This window comes from Cloeon dipterum, chromosome 2 (assembly GCF_949628265.1).
Source record: "Cloeon dipterum chromosome 2, ieCloDipt1.1, whole genome shotgun sequence".
Lineage (NCBI taxonomy): Eukaryota > Metazoa > Arthropoda > Insecta > Ephemeroptera > Baetidae > Cloeon > Cloeon dipterum.
This window is the reverse complement of record NC_088787.1, coordinates 8,294,169-8,313,160: the sequence shown is the minus strand read 5'-3', so window position 1 is coordinate 8,313,160 and position 18,992 is coordinate 8,294,169. Positions and strand designations below refer to the sequence as shown.

The 18,992-nt window shown below is 35.9% G+C and overlaps 3 protein-coding genes across 3 annotated transcripts; all 3 read right to left on the bottom strand.

Annotated features, from left to right (window-relative positions):
- Positions 1–3,030: 3,030 nt before the first annotated feature.
- On the bottom strand, positions 3,031–6,287 carry LOC135937458 (uncharacterized). Its single transcript, XM_065480610.1, has 18 exons — positions 6,164–6,287; positions 5,852–5,916; positions 5,692–5,794; positions 5,403–5,638; positions 5,283–5,348; positions 5,180–5,228; positions 5,046–5,122; positions 4,892–4,988; positions 4,607–4,842; positions 4,493–4,559; positions 4,357–4,442; positions 4,180–4,300; positions 4,020–4,126; positions 3,897–3,965; positions 3,809–3,845; positions 3,669–3,751; positions 3,502–3,613; positions 3,031–3,444 (listed from the first exon to the last, which is right to left on the bottom strand). The coding sequence occupies exons 1-18, from the start codon at positions 6,285–6,287 to the stop codon at positions 3,212–3,214; spliced, it is 1,968 nt and encodes a 655-aa protein (XP_065336682.1). The 3' UTR covers positions 3,031–3,211.
- A 3,358-nt stretch (positions 6,288–9,645) lies between these two features.
- LOC135937457 (uncharacterized) lies at positions 9,646–13,113 on the bottom strand. The gene is made up of 20 exons (XM_065480608.1): positions 12,679–13,113; positions 12,589–12,624; positions 12,500–12,533; positions 12,363–12,427; positions 12,203–12,305; positions 11,914–12,149; positions 11,797–11,862; positions 11,685–11,733; positions 11,555–11,631; positions 11,402–11,498; positions 11,115–11,350; positions 11,001–11,067; positions 10,864–10,949; positions 10,691–10,811; positions 10,530–10,636; positions 10,394–10,462; positions 10,310–10,346; positions 10,169–10,251; positions 10,006–10,117; positions 9,646–9,948 (listed from the first exon to the last, which is right to left on the bottom strand). The coding sequence occupies exons 1-20, from the start codon at positions 13,111–13,113 to the stop codon at positions 9,713–9,715; spliced, it is 2,352 nt and encodes a 783-aa protein (XP_065336680.1). The 3' UTR covers positions 9,646–9,712.
- An 851-nt stretch (positions 13,114–13,964) lies between these two features.
- Positions 13,965–17,014, bottom strand: LOC135937456 (uncharacterized). The gene is made up of 20 exons (XM_065480607.1): positions 16,877–17,014; positions 16,800–16,835; positions 16,715–16,748; positions 16,578–16,642; positions 16,416–16,518; positions 16,132–16,367; positions 16,015–16,080; positions 15,916–15,964; positions 15,783–15,859; positions 15,629–15,725; positions 15,344–15,579; positions 15,230–15,296; positions 15,093–15,178; positions 14,920–15,040; positions 14,761–14,867; positions 14,643–14,711; positions 14,560–14,596; positions 14,426–14,508; positions 14,254–14,365; positions 13,965–14,197 (listed from the first exon to the last, which is right to left on the bottom strand). The coding sequence occupies exons 1-20, from the start codon at positions 17,012–17,014 to the stop codon at positions 13,965–13,967; spliced, it is 2,052 nt and encodes a 683-aa protein (XP_065336679.1).
- Between the last annotated feature and the right edge of the window lie 1,978 nt (positions 17,015–18,992).

Below are 18,992 nucleotides of genomic sequence, written 5' to 3'. Positions count from 1 at the left end.
CGTTGACGTAATGGAGCTGCCCTGCTCAGTTAAGATTGGCGTACTTGTCGAAGGAATTTCTTGATTTTGCGTGCTTGCACTGGTCGAATCTGAGATATGTGAGATTTTTGTTGTACTCTGCTCCACAACAGAAGATGCAACGGAGGCTGTTGTGGAGAGAGGAACCGTCCTAGTCTCTGGAATTGGAGTAGAAAAAGTCTGATTGAAGGTAGCAAATGAATCAGTGGAGCTCGCCGTCGAGGCAATTGAGACAATTTCAAGAGAATTTGTTTCTATTAAATTTGTTGTTGGCTCATTGTCAGTTGAAGGAACCAGAGTCACTGTATCTGTTTCTGGGTGAAAGTCGGTGCTCTCATATTGTGAGCTTTTCTCCAAGCTGGTTGTTTTTTTCCTAAGGGATGAAATTTCCGTCTGAGCGTGAGGCGTCTTGCGCATCGAAGAAATTGTAGAATTTTTTCTGTTCCTCGTCTTGGACAATAGATTCAAGCACGAGTTTTTTCCACAGCATTTGATTATTAACTGTCTGCTGCTCTTGCTTTGCACTCGTTCTAGAAATTAAGTTACTCTGTCATGACAAGCAGTATAAAAATAAATTATCGGATTACTCTTGTGCCTTTCCAAATTATTCGAAGGCCGTTTTGAAATTCCCAAATGAAGCTGAAATGTGTTAAATTAAAGTTTGGAATTACACTGGTTTCCAAAAAAATACGATCAAGCAGGTGACCAGGCAAGGAATGAAAAATTTTGCGTTCATGTTGCCGTGGGAAAGTAGTCTGCATATATGAGAGCTCCAATGGTGGACTTTTTCCACCTACGTAACCGATGACGGTGTCAATCGGATGTTGGAAAACAACGTATTCCATTATCATTTGAACAAACATCACCATCTACGTTTTGGGAAAGCGAGTGTTGACACAACACTTTGTTTCGAAATCAAAGGCTGTGAATTTTTTTATTTTCATGTTGCACTTGATTAATATTAGAATTATTTTGGTAAAAAGTAAAAAAACGGGGTTCAAAGGTGTCGGATTTTTCACGTGATTGCCTGTTTTAAAAATGTAAATAATTTTTTTCACTCGCCTTTCTTTTATTTAGGTTGTAGAAAAAATAATGTTTTATATCCGGGACGTATATTTGATCTCAAAATTTAATAGATCCTCATTTAACCAATTCATTACTAAAAGGAACGCCACAAACTCTCTAATGGAGTACAATCTCATCAATACGTAAAACATATTATATATTTAATTTATTTCTTAAATTTTATTTTGTTACTTACATTTGGTTTTTTAAATATATATATATATGCGTTTTAGAACTAAAAAATTGACAAGAAGACAATCTGATTCGACGGATTCGCAGGTAAAAATCCAGCCTGACTGAAGTGAAAGTCGCGGCCATCGGAGCCTCCGGCGTCGGAAAAACCGGTCAGTTTCCCACGCTTTGTCATCTGTCACGCGCAGTGCTGAATTGTTTCGTGTGTTTTCTCTTTGCAGCGATGACGGTTCGCTTTTTGACCAAACGATATATAGGCGAATACGACCATCAAAACGATGAGTAAAATTACATTTTTATTGCTTGAGGTTTATTTTTCACATACCCCAATTTCCATTTTTCACCACCAAATTAAAAACTTATTTGTATTTTGGTTTCAAAATACTGCATATTTGTGTTTTTCAATGGAAATGAATGCAAAAATGTATTTATATTTTTTTGCTCATTTTATCCCTGTCCGAGGACCGGAGGACCGGGAAGGCGCGCACTGCACTAGCACGAATGCTGAAACATGCCAATAACACCGCGAACGGATAACATGGGTGCACCAGGCCGCACAGGGACCCAACCCTCTGAAGGACCTTTTGCCTCCGCACCGAGGACTGCATTGAAACGCTAGACATTCGTCCCGCGAGGCCAAATCACGCATGCTGGAAAGGTGCAAACCAGGTTCATTTAGATAAATAAATAATAAGTGTAATAAAAAATGTTTTTAATTTTATGAAAGTCATCTCGTCTAATTTCTTACCAAAACTTTATTACTTTTCATTTTTACGGTTTCCACGTTTAGACGAATTATTAACTTAAAATAGTCTTGGTGGTTCAACAGTAGCACTTGATCATTTGGTGACCAAAAGTATATCAGAGAAAAGTCGATCCAAATAAATATTTGCATAATGTTAAGGATTCTTTCGTGTTGATTTCGCAGTAGAGTGAAAAGTTGGCTGCATCTGTTCAAGTATAATCTCCGCGAATATCAAGTAAAAAATTAATTAATACATATATGACTAAACGGAGGAAAATTCTTTGCTGTCTAAATGAAATGTAAGGTTAAATTACAATTCCTAATTTATGAAGTTTTATAAAACCTGTTTTTACCAATCAGCTACGGTTCTTTGATAGATCTTACATTCTTACTCGACCAAATCTTCGTAATTGAATATTTGACTGGACGCAAAGTCATTTGATGGCAAAGACGCTTTTAAATCTGTTTGATTTGAAAGATATTTTCAAATGGATTGTTGCGTATTATTTCCATGTAAATCGATTTAAGTGAGATTTTAAACGAGGCAAAAGTCCCTATTAGTCCTCCGCCCTGCATGTGCATTGCCAATAGCAAAAGTGGATAATGACTGGTAGGTTTGCAACCTGCTCTGATAGTCTGCTCTACGGTACAGTTTCCTATTTGTGTGACTGGCGTCTGGTCGTTATTTTTAATTATAGCTTTTAAAAGAAATTTTTTTAAGCAGCGTACAGTTATGCATATCAAACATACAAGACTTTATAGCAGGTGTATTTCCACTCTGGAAAAATAAATCATGATATCCAATAAGGAGTTAGTGTTCGCCGCTTGATTAGCATGCAAACTTTTGTGCTGATGAGTTTTCCTTATTTTTAGATGGGTATTTTAAGTAAAAGTAATAATATTTTTTAGTTTTCTGTTAAGCTTTTCTTTAATTATAAAGCAGTGCAACAACGAATAATTTTCTCTCAAGCATTTTACGGTGTGGTAATAATTTTTTACTTGTATCTATAAACTTCATAGTTTCCTTGGTGTAATTAAATACAAATATTGGTCGCATTTTATAATAATGTGTGTTCTGCCTCAACTTAGCTGGTTTTACATGGAAAAGCAAATATTTAAGTTTAGCAGATTGTGTGAGTGTTATTTTTATTAAATTTAAAATCAAAGTGCTTTTGCAGCTATTGTCTAGCGTTAAAACGTTTCACAAATGATATGTTTAAACGAACCACCTACAGTGGTGGCGTATTTTTTGGAAAAATTTACAACGACAAATGGTCCTGTGGCGGTCGAAATGTTATTTGCAATCCAGCTGTCCAAGCCAAATGGGACATCAGAAAAGCAGTTCTTCGCCTTTAGGGGTCTGTTCAAGATGGCGGCAATCGCGTAGAACTTTTCCGGATAGGTTGGAAGACTGAGATCGACCTCTATCATATTCTTGATTGGTAAAATGCGGATAAACTCAGAAGTGGATTAAACTTTACGAATGTTTGTGTTGATCATGCAGTCGAGTTTTGTTTGTGTGTCAATAGTGACGAGACGCAGTCCCCACTTTGCACACTCGGTCATTGCCTGCCGCAGGGTCGTCAGTGGCGGCTTGAAATTAATTAAGCTAAATTCAAACCATTAAGTATGAAATGTACATAGTTACTGCTTTTTCTATTGAGAGAAGGAGAAATTTTTTCCCGCATGAAGTGCAGATTACGAGTCTGTAAGAGAACAAATTTGCCCTCTCTGTTTGAAACAAAACTCTTGTTCTTTAATCGCAATATAAATATCAAAAGTGAATACCTGCTGAATATAAATCAAAGAAAGCCCTGTAGTCCTCCTATAATACGGCTTCAGTTGAAAGAAAATGTAATTCAACTATTTTTCATACATTCATAATTTTATCATAAGCGTTGGGGCAAAGTGACTCTGAAACAGGTGGTAGCCATGCCTTTTTTTCCTGAGAGAATAATAAAAATAAATGTCAATCGTTTAAACAAAATGAGCTATATACCGAAATTGTTGTTTCTACTACGTTGATCATCTTTTCAGTGAGGGTTGGTGACTTTGCCTGACTGCAAGAGACAAAATTGGCAACTCGAAGGCAGCCCTTAAATTTTCCTTAAAAAAACCTTTTTATTAGGAAACTTGATAATTAAGCCATGTGAACTTACGACTGTCTTGTTTGCATTGGTCCATGGTGCTATAGTACTCCTTCATGGAGGAATCATTTCCTTCAGAAATGTATGGCACAAAAGGCAAAATCCGGGAGTCAACCATTTTTCCATTGCCGTACTAAGATATTTTGTTATTAAACTTTTCTTCAAAACAATAAAACAAATGTAATATACAAGGTTTGCATTCTCTCCGTAACAAGTGATGAAACATTTAAATCTGTCGCTACCATTCGGGCTGGCAAACGCCATAGGAATTTCATCTAATATTGGTTTTGTGAAACAAATTTTTAATTTTTAATTAGCTCTGTACCATCTGTGAGATTGGAAGCTGCAGCGCATTCCAGCTCCAGAGCTTTTGCCTGAGTTGATGCCCTTCCCTTTTAAAATAATTGTATTTAATTGTTTAAAAACAAAAATCAATTACTTCGCAAATATATCTCAGTTTGAGGTCACAGTTGTCATTACTCAGAGCAGCCGCGTAATTGCTCAACGCGTTTATTGCTAAGCAGTGTTCGTTTCCCTTCAAGTTGTCCGGTTGGTTAGGCAGCCAGATTGTCTCATTCGTCACCAATGTCCTGTTCGTGGAACAAAATCCAAAAACTCCTTCGCATCCAAAATCACTGCCTGACGTCCAAAATTTGCCAGATTTTATTGTAAGATCTAGTAAATCGACCATTTGATTCATTATTTTACAATTAATAGAAAACACTTTTAAAAGCAGCCGAAAGAAATCTGAATTTGTATCCTTGGTGGAGACTAAGCAGCTTGAAGTCGAGTGCACAACAGGCCTGATTAGCTTCTTCAAACTTTTTAAAGAAAATTGTACATTATTTTTATGATCTGGCTAACTTGGTGGTATTTACCGTCCGCAAGTCACTTTCAAAGCTAAACATAAACGTTCTATAGTTGACCTCTATCCATATTCCGTGATTTTTAGGCTCTGAAATTTATTTTGACGATTTTTTAATAAAATAATTATATCAAGTCAATTGCAAACCAGTCAGATAATAAGCTGGATTTTCAACCAGATTTGTGAAAAAAGTCTCCTAAAATTGAAAAATTATATGGCCATGCTATATCCATCAATTATTTGAATTTACATTTTTCTTGCAGTCAATGTTTGCACACAATGGAAAAGAGCATTTTGGTGCCGGCGTAGTTGGTCCCTACAAATATTTTCTAAACATTTTCTCCTTCTTCTAAGACATTTCAAGCATTACCACACAAGCCGAAACTGCCAGTTTGTCGCAGTGCGTATCTTCTAATTTCACGGAATTTAATTCAAACTTGAAAATCCTCAGCATGACACAGTTTTCAGTTCCATTGACATTGTCTGGTTGGTTGGCTTCCCACAGAGTCGGGCTGAAAGTGACGCGCTTGTCGTACCACGTAAAAGTGTTTCCGGACAGCCGTTTGCCTGTGCTCCAATACATGGAGCTGTGAGGCCATTTCACACCTAGAACCACATACTTTAAAATGCTAAGTAATAAAAATGGCTGAGGTATGAACCGCCAATGAAATCTTGCAGACAAGAACGTTTCCAGTCATCTTCCACCGTCAACGGAAGCATGCCCAAACTGCAGCAAAAGTTGAAGTTTTCTTCCCAGCTTAACTTTTAATTCATGAAGTATTAATTTAAAATTTGAATAGATGAATGTTTTGCGCTTACAACTTGGCTTCCAAATAGATAGAGGCTCCCACAAGTTACTTCCCAAGCTCCGTAATCTTCGGCATCTAAATTTATAAGGAGATGTCATGTAATTCATTTCCTGAAGACCTTTTAATTTTTAAAAATTATTATTTTACCTAACAATTGCCCGTCTGGATCGAAAAGAGAATGCTAATAAAAACTTCAGGATGAATATTTTATAAAAATATTAAAAACATACATTTTTCTCGCACACGTGTTCATAGGCAGGAGCAAACTGCTACGTAATTTTTGAACAAATAATAATATTTTGTAACTTTAACAATACCGGACTAATTAACGTCACTGGGGCAGCATTTGAAACCAACACTGCGTCAGTTTGAACAACAGCGTCTACAGACTGAACCGTGGTGTTGTTTTGCATCTTGTCAGAAACTTCGATTGGAGGGGTGTTCATCGTTGATGTGTTGGAGCTGCCCTGCTCAATTAAGATTTCAGTACTTTTTGTTGGAATGGTTTGATTTTGCGAGCTGGCGCTTGACGAATCTGAGATTTGTGGGATTTTTATTGTGGTCTGCTCCACAACAGAAGATGCGACGGAGGATGTCGTGGAAAGAGGGACCGTCACAGTCTCTGGAGTCGGAGTAGAAAAAGTCTGAGTGAGGGGAACAAAAGTATCAGTGGAGCTGGTCGTTGAGACAATTCCTTTTAAATTTAATGTTGGCTCATTTTCAGTTGAAGGAACCTAAGTCAAGGAATCTGTTTCTGAGAAAATGTCGGTGCTCTCATATTGTGAGCTTTTCTTCAAGCTGGTTGGTTTTTTCCTAAGGGATGAAATTTCCGTCTGAGCGTGAGGCGTCTCTCGCATGGATGAAATTGTTGAATTTGTTCTGCTCTTCGTCTTGGACAATAGATTCAAGCACGAGTTTTTTCCACAGCACTTGATTATTAACTGTCTGCTGCTCTTGCTTTGCACTCGTTCTAGAAATTAAGTTACTCTGTCATGACAAGCAGTATAAAAATAAATTATCGGATTACTCTTGTGTCTCTCCAAATTATTCGATGGTCGTTTTGAAATTCCCAAATGAAGCTGAAATGTGTTAAATTAAAGTTTGGATTCACACTGGTTTCCAAAAAAAATACAATCAAGCAGGTGACCAGGCAAGGAATGAAAAATTGTGCGTTCATGTTGCCATGGGAAAGTAGTCTGCATATGAGAACTGTGGATACTTTTTCAACTGCGCAAACGATGACGTTGTAAATCGGATGTTGAAATACAAAATTCATCATTTCAAATAACTTCACCTACCTCGCTGCAATTGCGAAACAATCTTTTGTTTCGAAATCAAAAGCTGAGAACATTTTGAATTTCTTGTGAGTATTTAATTATTATTAGAATGCGTTTTGTGGAAATATGGTTTTCGATGGTTTTGGATTTTTCACGTTGTTGAGGCTTTAAAGCGTCCTTTTTTTAAATTTTTATAAATTTAGCGTTCACTCTATTGTTTTATTGAGGGAATGTTCTTTAAATTTTTCCAGTGGCGATTAATGCTATTATTTTTATGTGTTTTAAACTCAACAATAGAAAAGAGCCTTTTTTTAATTTTGAAAGAATTCTAAAATTTAAAAAATGGTGCGAATTTTTTTCTTTTATCCAAAAATTTCAAGGACAAAATTACAAGTTTAAATTGAATGCCACTTTTTTATTTTGAATAAGTTCTTAATTGGAAAATAATAAAAGTTGAAAAATATAAGTTTTAATGGACTGTAAACATGGTTTAAACGGCTTAAAATTTCACGATTCTTGCCCGTTAGATTGCCCCATGAAGAATGGAAGGCCAGAAAGAAATGAAAAACACATAGTGTCTTATAAGTGTCACATGCATGCTTATTATATATGTATAGTTTTTGAATAGTTAAAATGTCAATTTAACTACAATTTTGTACATTACTTTTTATAATTAATTTAGTTTCTCTTCTTAAATTTTTTTTTGTTTTTTTGTTTTTGCTAAATATGAATTTGAACGCAGAGGTCACAATATTATTTCATTGTTTCGATTGGGGGCGGCAGTGAGAGCGGTTCGAGAGATTTGTCTACATATTTTCGGATTCGGAAACAAGCGAAGAAGACGTGTTTTCAGCGCATGCCAGTTGGTGGTCTGCTCTTCACACTGTATATTCAATGGAAATGAATTAAAAAGGGTATATTGGTTAGTAGCTAAAAAGATTTGTAATAAATAACAATTTAAATACGATGAAAATCAACTCGTGTATTTTTCCCGAAATTTCCGTGCTTTTAATTTTTGCGGTTTACATTTAGATTTAGACGAATTATATGATTATAGCCTGTATTTAATATGTGGTTCAAAAGCAACACTACTTGATCATTTGGTGACCAAAAGTAAATAGAGAAAGGCGGGCGAAATAAATATGTACGCATTAACGTGTATGATTTTTTTTTTAATTTTCACAGTAGAGTGCAATTGCTGGCTGCTTCTGTTCAAGTATAATCTCCGTGAATAGCAAGTAAAAAACTCAAAGTACATATCATATGATCAAACGTAGGGAATGTCTTTGCTGTCTAAATGAAATGTAAGGTTAAAAAACAATTCCTATTAATTTATGAAGTTATATAAAACCTGATTTTTCCATTCAGCTGCGGCTCTTAGATAGATATGGATGTTACATTTCTTAAGCGACCAAATATTCGTAATTGCGTATTTGACTGAACGCGTTAAGTCTTTTATTGACGTAAGAAATATTGCTTGTATAAATCTGTTTGATTTGAAAGATATTTTCAAATGGATTGTTGCGTATTATTTCCATGTAAATAAATATAAGGGTGATTTTAAACGAGGCAAAGGTCCCTGTGCCTTCGCCCTGCACTAGTGTGTAATTTCACTGTCAACAATGACTGGTTGGTTTGCAACCTGCTCTGAAAGTCTGCTATGCGGCACAGTTTCCTATTCGTGTGAAAGGCGTTTGGTCCTACTACATAATATGTATACTAACAATATTGGAAGAGGGTTGAAATGGTGAAGACCGATGAAATTCAGATGAAGAATTTGTCTGATGTATTGGTTTCCAGTTGCAAATTCGATCGGACACTTAATCAAATAGCAGAACTGAAATTGTTTTAAAATAATAAGTTACAAATTCTTTTGCTAACTGACGGTTGGAGTCACCCCTTTAAATCGGGTTCTGCACAGTTAAACAAATCACGTCAGCACCGTGTGGCTGACGGACGAAAACTGAATTCTTGATCTAAAACATCTTTCTATGCCGTCAAACAATAATAAAAAATTGTTGGCTCCCAACAAAAAGCAGCATCGCGCTGTTGTACCGCTATATTTAGTTTTAAAAAGTAATTGTAGTAAGTGCTACAATCACTAGAACATCGTACCTCATAGCTGAGCAGCGTACAATTATTGTTGTTTGTATATCAAACATGCAAGACTTTATATCAGGTATATTTCCATTCTGGAGAAATAAATCATGATATACAATAAAGAGACAGCGTTCGACGCTTGACTAGCATGCGAACTTTTGTGCTGGTGAGTTTTCCTTATTTTTAGATGGGTATTTTAAGTAAAAGTATTAATATTTTTTAATTTTCTTTAATTATAGAGCAGAGCAATAGCGAATGATTTTCTCTCTAAGTGTTTTTCCCAGCATTTTACAGTGTGGTAATAATTTTTTACTAGTATCTATAAACTTCATAGTTTCCTTGGTGTAATTAAATAAAAATATTGGTAACATTTCATAATAATGCGTGTTCTGCCTCAACTTAGCTGGTTTTCCATGGAAAAACAAAAATTTAAGTTAAGCTGATTGTGCGAGTGTTATTTTTATTAACATTGAAATCGAAGTGCTTCTTTCGCGTTAAATCGTCTCACAGATAATGTCTTTAAACGAACCACCTACAGTGGTGGCGTATTTTTTGGAGAAATTGACAATGACAAATGGCCCTGTCGCGGTTGAAATGTTGTTTACGATCCAGCTGGCTAAGCCAAATGGGACATCAGAAAAGCAGTTCTTCGCCTTTAGGGGTCTGTTCAAGATGGCGGCAATCGCGTAGTACTTTTCCGGGTAGGTTGCTAGCATTCCACCATCAAACTCTATTATAATTTTGTTCGGTAAAAGGTGGATTAACTCGGAAGTGGATTAAACTATACGAATGCTTGCGTTGATCATGCAGTCAAGTTTAGTTTTTGTGTCAATGGTGGCGAGACGAAGTCCCCACTTCGCACACTCGGTCATTGCCTGCCCAAGGGTCGTCAGCGCCGGCTTGAAATTATTTAAGCTAAATCCAACACAATAAATAAAAAATGTAGTTACTGCATTTATAATTGTGAGAAGGAGAAATTTTTTCCCGCACGAGGTTTTGATTAAGATTCTTTGAGGGTCAATATATGCCCTCTCTGTTTAAAACAAAACTCTATAAATTTTAATCGCATAAAGAAGTTAAACAATTTATACGTTCTGTATATAAATCAAAGTAATTCCTGTAGTTCTCCTAAAATACAAATTCAGTTTGGAGAAAAGTATTAAATGTTGCTATACGTTCATAATTTTGTCATGCGCGTTGGGACAAGGTGACTCTGAAACGGGTGGTAGCAATGCCTTTTTTTCCTGATAGGATAATAATAAAAAATAAATAATGTCACTTTGTTCAAACACAAAACAGTGCTCTATATACTGAAATAGTTGTTTCTACTACATTGATCATCTTTTCAGTGAGGATTGGCGACTTTTCTTGACTGCAAGAGACAAAATTGGGCACTCGATTGCAGCCGTACAATTTTCCTTGAAACAAAATGTTTTTATTAAGGAAAATCAATAATTAAGCCATGAATTTACGACTGTCTTGTTTGCATTGGTCTAAGGTGCCATAGTACTCCTTCATGGAGGAATCACTTCCAGCCGAAATGTAAGGCACAAAAGGCAAAATTCGGGAGTCAACCATTTTTCCATTCGCGTACTAGAATATTTTTGGCTAATTTATTTAAAGCAATTAAATAAATTATATATACAAGGTTTGCATTCTCTCCGTAACAAGTCATGAAACACCTAAATTTGTCGCTTCCATTCGGGCTGGCAAACGCCTTAAGAATTTCATCTGATCTCGATTTAGTGAGAAGAAATTTTTAATTTTAAATTAGCTCTGTACCGTCGGCGAGATTGGAAGCTGCAGCACATTCCAGCTCCAGAGCTTTTACGCGAGTTGATGCCCTTCCCTTTTAAAATAATTGTATTTAATTGTTTAAAAACAAATATCAATTACTTCGCAAATATATCTCAGTTTGAGGTCACAGTTATCATTGCTCAGAGCAGCCGCGTAATTGCTCAACGCGTTTATTGCTAAGCAGTGTTCGTTTCCCTTCAAGTCGTCCGGTTGGTTAGGCAGCCAGATTGTCTCATTCATCATCAATGTCCTGTTCGTGGAACAAAATCCAAAAACGCCTTCGCAACCAAAATCACCGCCTGACGTCCAAAATTTGCCAGATTTTATTGTGAGATCTAGTAAATCAAACAAACTTTTGATTTGTCTTTTTAGAATTAAAAATATACTTTTAAGAGCAGCTGCAACAAATCTGAATTTGTAGCCTTGGTGGAGACTAAGCAGCTTCAAGTCGATTGCACAACAAGCCTGATTAGCTTCTTCAAACTTTATAAAAAAAATGTATATTATTTGTATGATCAGGAAAGCTTGTCGTTATTTACCGTCCGCATGTCACTTTCAAAGCTAAACATAAACGTCCTATGGTTGACTTCTATCCAAATTCCGTGATTTTTTGGCTCTGGAATTGATGTTTACGATTCTATAATATATTTATTAGATTAAATTACAAACCAGCTAGATATTGAGCGGGATTTTCAACCAGATTTGTGAAAAAAGTCTCCTAAATGAAATATTAAATGACCATACACCATACTAGTAACCATTAATTATTTTAATTATTTACATTTTTCTTGCAGTCTCTGTTTGCACACAATGGAAAAGAGCATTTTGGTGCCGGCGTAGTTGGTCCCTACAAATATTTTCTAAACATTTTTCTTCTTCAAGATATGTCAAGACTTACCACACAAGCCGCAACTGCCAGTTTGTCGCAGTGCATATCTTCTAATTTCACGGAATTTAATTCAAACTTGAAAATGCTCAGCATGACGCAGTTTTCAGTTCCATTGACGTTGTCAGGTTGTTTGGCTTTCCACAGAGTTGGGTTGAAAGTGACGCGCTTGTCGTACCACGTAAAAATGTTTCCGGACAAACGTTTGCCTGTGCTCCAATACATGGAGCTGTGAGGCCATTTCACACCTAGAACCGCATACTGTAAAATGCTAATGAATAAAAATGGCTGAATTATGAACCGCCAATGAAATCTTGCAGACAGGAACGTTTAAAATCATCTTCCACCGTCAACGGAAGCATGCCCAAACTGCAGCAAAAGTTGAAGTTTTCTTCCCAGCTCAACTTTTAATATTTGAAGTGATAAATAAATTTTTGAATAAATGAATGCGTGTCACTTACAACTTTACTTCCAAATAGATAGAGGCTCCCGCAAGTTGTTTCCCAAGCTCCGTAATCTTCGGCTTCTAAATTGATAATATAAATATTTTAATTTCTATATGTCTTGAAATTTCATTTTTAAAATTTAAAAGTGTTACCTAATAATTGCCCGTCTGGACCAAATAGTGAAAGCTAATAAAAAACTACAGGCTGATGATTTTTTTTAAAAAAATATTAAATTACATACATTTTTCTGGCAATCGTGTTCATAGGCAGCAGCAAACTGTAACGTATTTTTTCTTAACAAAAAATTATATTTTCGAAAATCGAACAATACCGGACCAATCAATGGAACTGGGGAAATATTATCAACCACAGCTACGTCAGGTGGGTCTGCTTTAACTACAAACTCAATCGTCGTGTTGTTTTCTTGATTTTGCGTGCTGGCACTTGTCGAATCTGAGATTTGCGAGATTTGCGTTGTGCTCTGCTCCACAACTGATGAAGCAATAGATGCTGTCGAAGAGAGAGGAACCTTCATAGTCTCTGGAGTCGGAGTAGAAAAAGTCTGATTGAAGGGAGCAAACGAATCAGTGGAGCTAGCTGTCGAGGCAATTGAGACAATTTCAAGAGAATTTGTTTCTATTAAATTTGTTGTTGGCTCATTATCAGTTGGAGGAACCAGAGTCACAGCATCTGTTTCTGGGAGAAAGTCGGTGCTCTCATATTGTGAGCTTTTCTCCAAGCTGGTTGGTTTTTGCCTTGTCGTCATAGCGTAAGTAGTGGTCTCTCGCATTGATGAAATTGTAGAATTTGTTCTGCTCTTCGTCTTGGATAAAAGATTCAAGCACGAGTTTTTTCCACAGCACTGGATTATTATCTGTCTTCTGCTCTTGCTTTGCATTTGTTCTAGAATATTCATTACTCTATCATAATAAATTTAGAAATATAGTATATTATACTCTTGTGCCTCTCCAAATTATTCGAAGGCCGTTTTGAAATTCCCAAATGAAGCTGAAACGTGTTAATTTAAAGTTTGGAATTACACTGGTTTCAGAATTAAATACAATCAAGCAGGCAACCAGGAGAGTAATGAAAATTTTTGCGTTCATGTTGCCATGGAAAATTGAACTGCATATGCGAACTACAAAACTATGGATTATATTCCAACTGCGCGAACGTGGACGATGTTAACCGGATGTCGAAAAACAAAAATTCCGTCATTTCAACTAACGACACTACCATCTACGTTTTGGAAAGCGAATGTTGACACAATGTTTTGGCTCGAAATCAAAGGTTTTGAATTTTTGGGCCACTTGAAATTTTATGAATGTGTTTTTTTGTGGTTTTGGATTTTTGACGTGATATATGAGGCGTTCGATTTTAAATGGTTTGTATTTTTTTCACTTCCACTTCATTTATTGAGGTTTTATTCTTTAAATCAAGTTTTACATTTTAGATATAGACTAAAATTTTGTTGATCCAAGACGTTATTTGTGTTTTGCATAAGCCCGCTTTTGAACTGACAGGCAAACAAACCAAGTTTTTGCTGATTTTGTGAGTGTTATAGTTTTTTTATTAAAACTTTGAAATCAAAATTCTTTTGGAATTTTTACTGAAGCATTAAAACGTTTCACAAATAATATGTTTAAAAGAACCACCCACAGTAGTGGCGAATTTTTTGGAAAAATTGACAACGACAAATGGCCCTGTCGCGGTCGAAATGTTGTTTGCAATCCAGCTGTCCAAGCCAAATGGAACATCAGAAAAGCAGTTCTTCGCCTTTAGGGGTCTGTTCAAGATAGCGGCAATCACGTAGAACTTTTCCGGGTAGGTTGAGAGACCAAGATCAACCTCTATTAAATTTTGATCGGTAAAAAGCAGATTAACTCGGAAGTGGATTAAACTATACGAATGCTTGCGTTGATCATGCAGTCCAGTTTTGTCTTTGTGTCAATAGTGACGAGACGCAGTCCCCACTTTGCGCACTCGGTCATTGCCTGCCCCAGGGTCGTCAGTGGCGGCTTGAAATTAATTACATATGCCAAATCCTAAATAATAAGAATATAAAGAAATGAGGTTACTGCTCGTTCAATTGAGAGAAGGATAAATTTTTTCCCGCACGCAGTGCTAATTACGAGTCGGTAAGAGGTATAATTTGCCCTCACTGTTTGACACAAAATTTCAAACGGAGTAAAGAGATCAATATAATGAATACTTTTTGTTTGCGAGTCAAAGAAAGTCCTGTGGTCCTCCTATAAAACGGCTTCAATTTTAAGAAAAATATCAAATTTTTCATACATTCATAATTTCTTCATAAGCGTTGGGACAAATTGACTCTGAAACAGGTGGTAGCCATGACCTTTTATCCTGACAGAATAATGAAAATCAATTGTTTAAACAAAATAGAGCTTTATACTGAAATAGTTGTTTCTACGACGTTGATCATTTTTTCAGTGAGGTTTGGCGACTTTGTTTGACTGCAAGCGACAAAATTGGACACTCGATTGCAGCCGTACAATTTTCCTTAAAATAAAATGTTTTTTTATGAAACTCGATAATTAAGCCATGAATTTACGACTGTTTTGTTTGCATTGGTCTAAGGTGCCATAGTACTCCTTCATGGAGGAATCACTTCCTGCCGAAATGTAAGGCACAAAAGGCAAAATCCGGGAGTCAACCATTTTTCCATTGGCGTACTAGAATAGTATCGTTTAATTTTTTTAAAGCAATTAAACACAAATAATATACAAGGTTTGCATTCTCTCCGTAACAAGTCATGAAACACTTGAATTTTTCGCTTCCATTTGGGCTGGCAAACGCCATAGGAATTTCAGCTGTTCTCTGCTTTGTTAGAAGTAATTTTGAATTTTAAATCAGCTCTGTACCATCTGTGAGATTGGAAGCTGCAGCACATTCCAGCTCCAGAGCTTTCGCCTGAGTTGATGCCCTGCCCTTTTAAAATAATTTTATTTAATTGTTTAAAAACAAAAATCAATTACTTCGCAAATATATCTCAGTTTAAGGTCACAGTTGTCATTGCTCAGAGCAGCCGCGTAATTGCTCAACGCGTTAATTGCTAAGCAGTGTTCGTTTCCCTTCAAGTTGTCCGGTTGATTAGGCAGCCAGATTGTCTCATTCATCATCAATGTCCTGTTCGTGGAACAAAAGCCAAAAACGCCTTCGCAACCAACATCACTGCCTGATGTCCAAAATTTGCCAGATTTTATTGTAAGATCTAGTAAACCGACCATTTGATTCATTCTTTTACAATAAAAAGAAAACACTTTTAAAAGCAGCCGAAAGAAATCTGAATTTGTATCCTTGGTGGAGACTAAGCAGCTTGAAGTCGAGTGCACAACAGGCTTGATAAGCTTCTTCAAACTTTTTAAAGAAAATTGTATATTATTTTTATGATCAGGATAACTTGTCGGTATTTACCGTCCGCACGTCGCTTTCAAAGCTAAACATAAACGTCCTATGGTTGACTTCTATCCAAATTCCGTGATTTTTTGGATCTGGAATTCATGTTTACGATTTTATAATACATTTGAAAGAATTATTAATTACAAACCAGTCAAATAGTGAGCTGGATTTTCAACCAGATTTGTGAAAAAAGAATCCTAAAAACAAAAACAAATTATATTTCCTTATATTAATTATTTGAATTTACATTTTTCTTGCAGTCAATGTTTGCACACAATGGAAAAGAGCATTTTGGTGCCGGCGTAGTTGGTCCCTACAAATATTTTCTAAACATTTTTCTTCTTCAAGATATGTCAAGACTTACCACACAAGCCGAAACTGCCAGTTTGTCGCAGTGCCTATCTTCCAATTTTATTGAGTTTAAATCAAACTTGAAAATCCTCAGCATGACGCAGTTTTCTGTTCCTTTGACATTGTCTGGTTGGTTGGCTTTCCACAGAGTTGGGCTGAAAGTGACGCGCTTGTCGTACCACGTAAAAGTGTTTCCGGACAGCCGTTTGCCTGAGCTCCAATACATGGAGCTGTGAGGCCATTTCACACCTAGAACCACATATATTGCTAAGGAATAAAAATGGTTAAATTATGAACCGCCAATGAAATCTTGCAGACAAGAACGTTTAAAATCATCTTCCACCGTCAACGGAAGCATGCCTAAACTGCAGCAAAAGTTGAAGTTTCCTTGCCAGCTTAACTTTTAATTAATGGTGTTAATTGAAATTTAAAAAATAAAAATGTATGCATGTCACTTACAACTTGGCTTCCAAATAGATAGAGGCTCCCGCAAGTTACTTCCCAAGCTCCGTAATATTCGGCTTCTAAATTGATAAGCAGATGTTGTATAATTTATTTACTAAAAATCCATAATTTTAAAATGTTGGAAGGTGTACCTAACAGTTGTCCGTCTGGACCAAAAAGGGAAAGCTAATAAAATATATTCAGGTTGATCTTTTCTAAAAATTATTAAATCCATACATTTTTCTCGCACACGTGTTCATAGGCAGGATTAAGCTGTTAAAAATATTATTTAATTCGAAAATGTATAACAATACCGGACCGATCAACGGCACTGGTGAAGCATTATCGATCACTACAATGTCAGATGGGTCTGTTTGAACAACAGCTTCTACAGACTCAACCGTGGTGCTGTTTTCCATCGCGTCAGAAACTTCGGTTTGAGGGGTGCTCATCGTTGACGTGGTGGAGCTGCCCTGCTCAGTTAAGATTGGCGTGCTTGTAGAAGAAATATTTTGTTTTTGCGTGCTGGCACTGGTCGAATTTGAGACATGTGAGATTTTTATTGTGGTCTGCTCCACAACAGAAGATGCGACGGAGGCTGTTGTGGAGAGAGGAACCGTCCTAGTCTCTGGAATTGGAGTAGAAAAAGTCTGATTTAAAGGAAGAAAAGAATCAGTGGAGCTCGCCGTTGAGACAATTTCTATTAAATTTGATGTTGGCTCATTTTCAGTTGAAGGAACTAAAGTCAAGGAATCTGTTTCTGAAATAACGTCGGTGCTCTCATATTGTGAGCTTTCCTCTAAGATGGTTGGTTTTGGCCTTGTGGATGAAATTTCCGTCTGAGCTTGAGGCGTCTCTCGCATGGATGAAATTGTTGAATTTGTTCTGCTCTTCGTCTTGGATATTAGATTCCAGCACGAATTTTTTCCACAGCACTTGATTATAATCTGTCTGCTGCTCTTGCTTTGCACTCGTTCTAGAAATTAAGTTACTCTGTCATGACAAGCAGTATAAAAATAAATTATCGGATTACTCTTGTGTCTCTCCAAATTATTCGATGGTCGTTTTGAAATTCCCAAATGAAGCTGAAATGTGTTAAATTAAAGTTTCGAATTACACTGGTTTCCAAAAAAAATACAATCAAGCAGGTGACCAGGCAAGGTATGAAAAATTGTGCGTTCATGTTGCCATGGGAAATTCAACTGCACATGAGGACTACAAAACTATGGAATATTTTCCAACAGCGCAAACGGTGACGGTGTAAATCGGATGTAGCAAAACAAAAAATTCCATAGTTTCTACTAACACCACCGCATCAACGTTTGGGAAAACAAATGATGACACAAATTTTGGGCTTGAAATAAATAGTTGTGAATTTGTTAAAATTTTGTCACATTTTAATTTTTTAGAATGTGTTTAAGGAAAAAAAGTCAAATTTCGATGGTTTTGGATTTTTCACGTAATTTAAGGTTTTGAATGCGTCCGTTTTTAAAAATTAAATTTTTTTTTCACTTCAACGTCTTTTATTGAGGTTTTATGTTTCAAATAAAGTTTTTCACTTGAGATATCAAATAAAATTTTGTGTATACATGACGTTTATTTGCTGTCTAAATTTAACAGCTCCTTGTTTAGCAAACGTGGCAAAAGAACCTAACCAAATCCCTTATTGAAAAATGTTTAACAATTGGAAGATACCTTTTTCTATTTAGAAAGCGTTTAGAATTAAAAAATGACACCAAATAAAATTTAAAATTTCATTTTTCTCCCTAAAAATATAATTATACTGAATTTATCAGATCATCAACAAGCTTGCAATGGATGCCTAATTTATATTTAGGAAATTGCCTTGCTGGAAAATGATTTCAAAATACTTCGGGTTGTATACTTTACTGTACCTGAATATTTTGAAACTCTAAAAATTTCCCCTTGAGTAGTAGAGCTTTTTGCCCTTTTGAACAGATTTTTGGCTGTATTTAGGCTGCTTAAATTCACTTATTGAGGGATTTAAAAAGACGTCTTTTCAACATGGTTTGAAAATGGCTTTAAATTGTATGATTCCTGCCCAATAAAATAAGTCAAGAAAAAATAAATATTCAAAGAACGTCACATATTTGTCAAAGTAAATGCGTTAAATATAAATAGCTTATGAACATTTATTTAAAACATCAATTTAAAATAAAAATTGCTGTAGCAGAATGGAGATTTAATCGATTTAATAATTTTCGATTACCTTAAGTAGATACATTTAGTTTGTCACTTTTTATAATTAATTTAGTTTATGATGCTATAAGAAAAAAATATAGATGCGTTTGTTTCGAAGTATCAAAAAGCAGAGGTCCCAATATTATTTCGATTGGAGATTCGCTGTTTTGACTGGTGGCGGCAGTGAGCGGTCTGAGAGATTTGTCTATTTTCGGATTCGGAAACAAG

Coding starts and splice junctions, on each gene's coding strand:
- LOC135937457 (XM_065480608.1), bottom strand. CDS start 13,113: ATGACGACAAGGCAAAAACCAACCAGCTTGGAGAAAAGCTCACAATAT. Junction 11,734..11,796: donor ACAGAGACTGCAAGAAAAAT/GTAAATAATTAA, acceptor TATTTCATTTAG/GAGACTTTTTTCACAAATCT. Junction 10,950..11,000: donor AGCTTCCAATCTCGCCGACG/GTACAGAGCTAA, acceptor AATCGAGATCAG/ATGAAATTCTTAAGGCGTTT.
- LOC135937456 (XM_065480607.1), bottom strand. CDS start 17,014: ATGAGCACCCCTCAAACCGAAGTTTCTGACGCGATGGAAAACAGCACC. Junction 16,749..16,799: donor AACACGTGTGCGAGAAAAAT/GTATGGATTTAA, acceptor ATATTTTATTAG/CTTTCCCTTTTTGGTCCAGA. Junction 14,712..14,760: donor TCGTAGAAACAACTATTTCA/GTATAAAGCTCT, acceptor TTATTCTGTCAG/GATAAAAGGTCATGGCTACC.
- LOC135937458 (XM_065480610.1), bottom strand. CDS start 6,287: ATGAACACCCCTCCAATCGAAGTTTCTGACAAGATGCAAAACAACACC. Junction 5,917..6,163: donor TGCCCCAGTGACGTTAATTA/GTCCGGTATTGT, acceptor TTATAAATTTAG/ATGCCGAAGATTACGGAGCT. Junction 4,127..4,179: donor CCAATGCAAACAAGACAGTC/GTAAGTTCACAT, acceptor GGTTTTTTTAAG/GAAAATTTAAGGGCTGCCTT.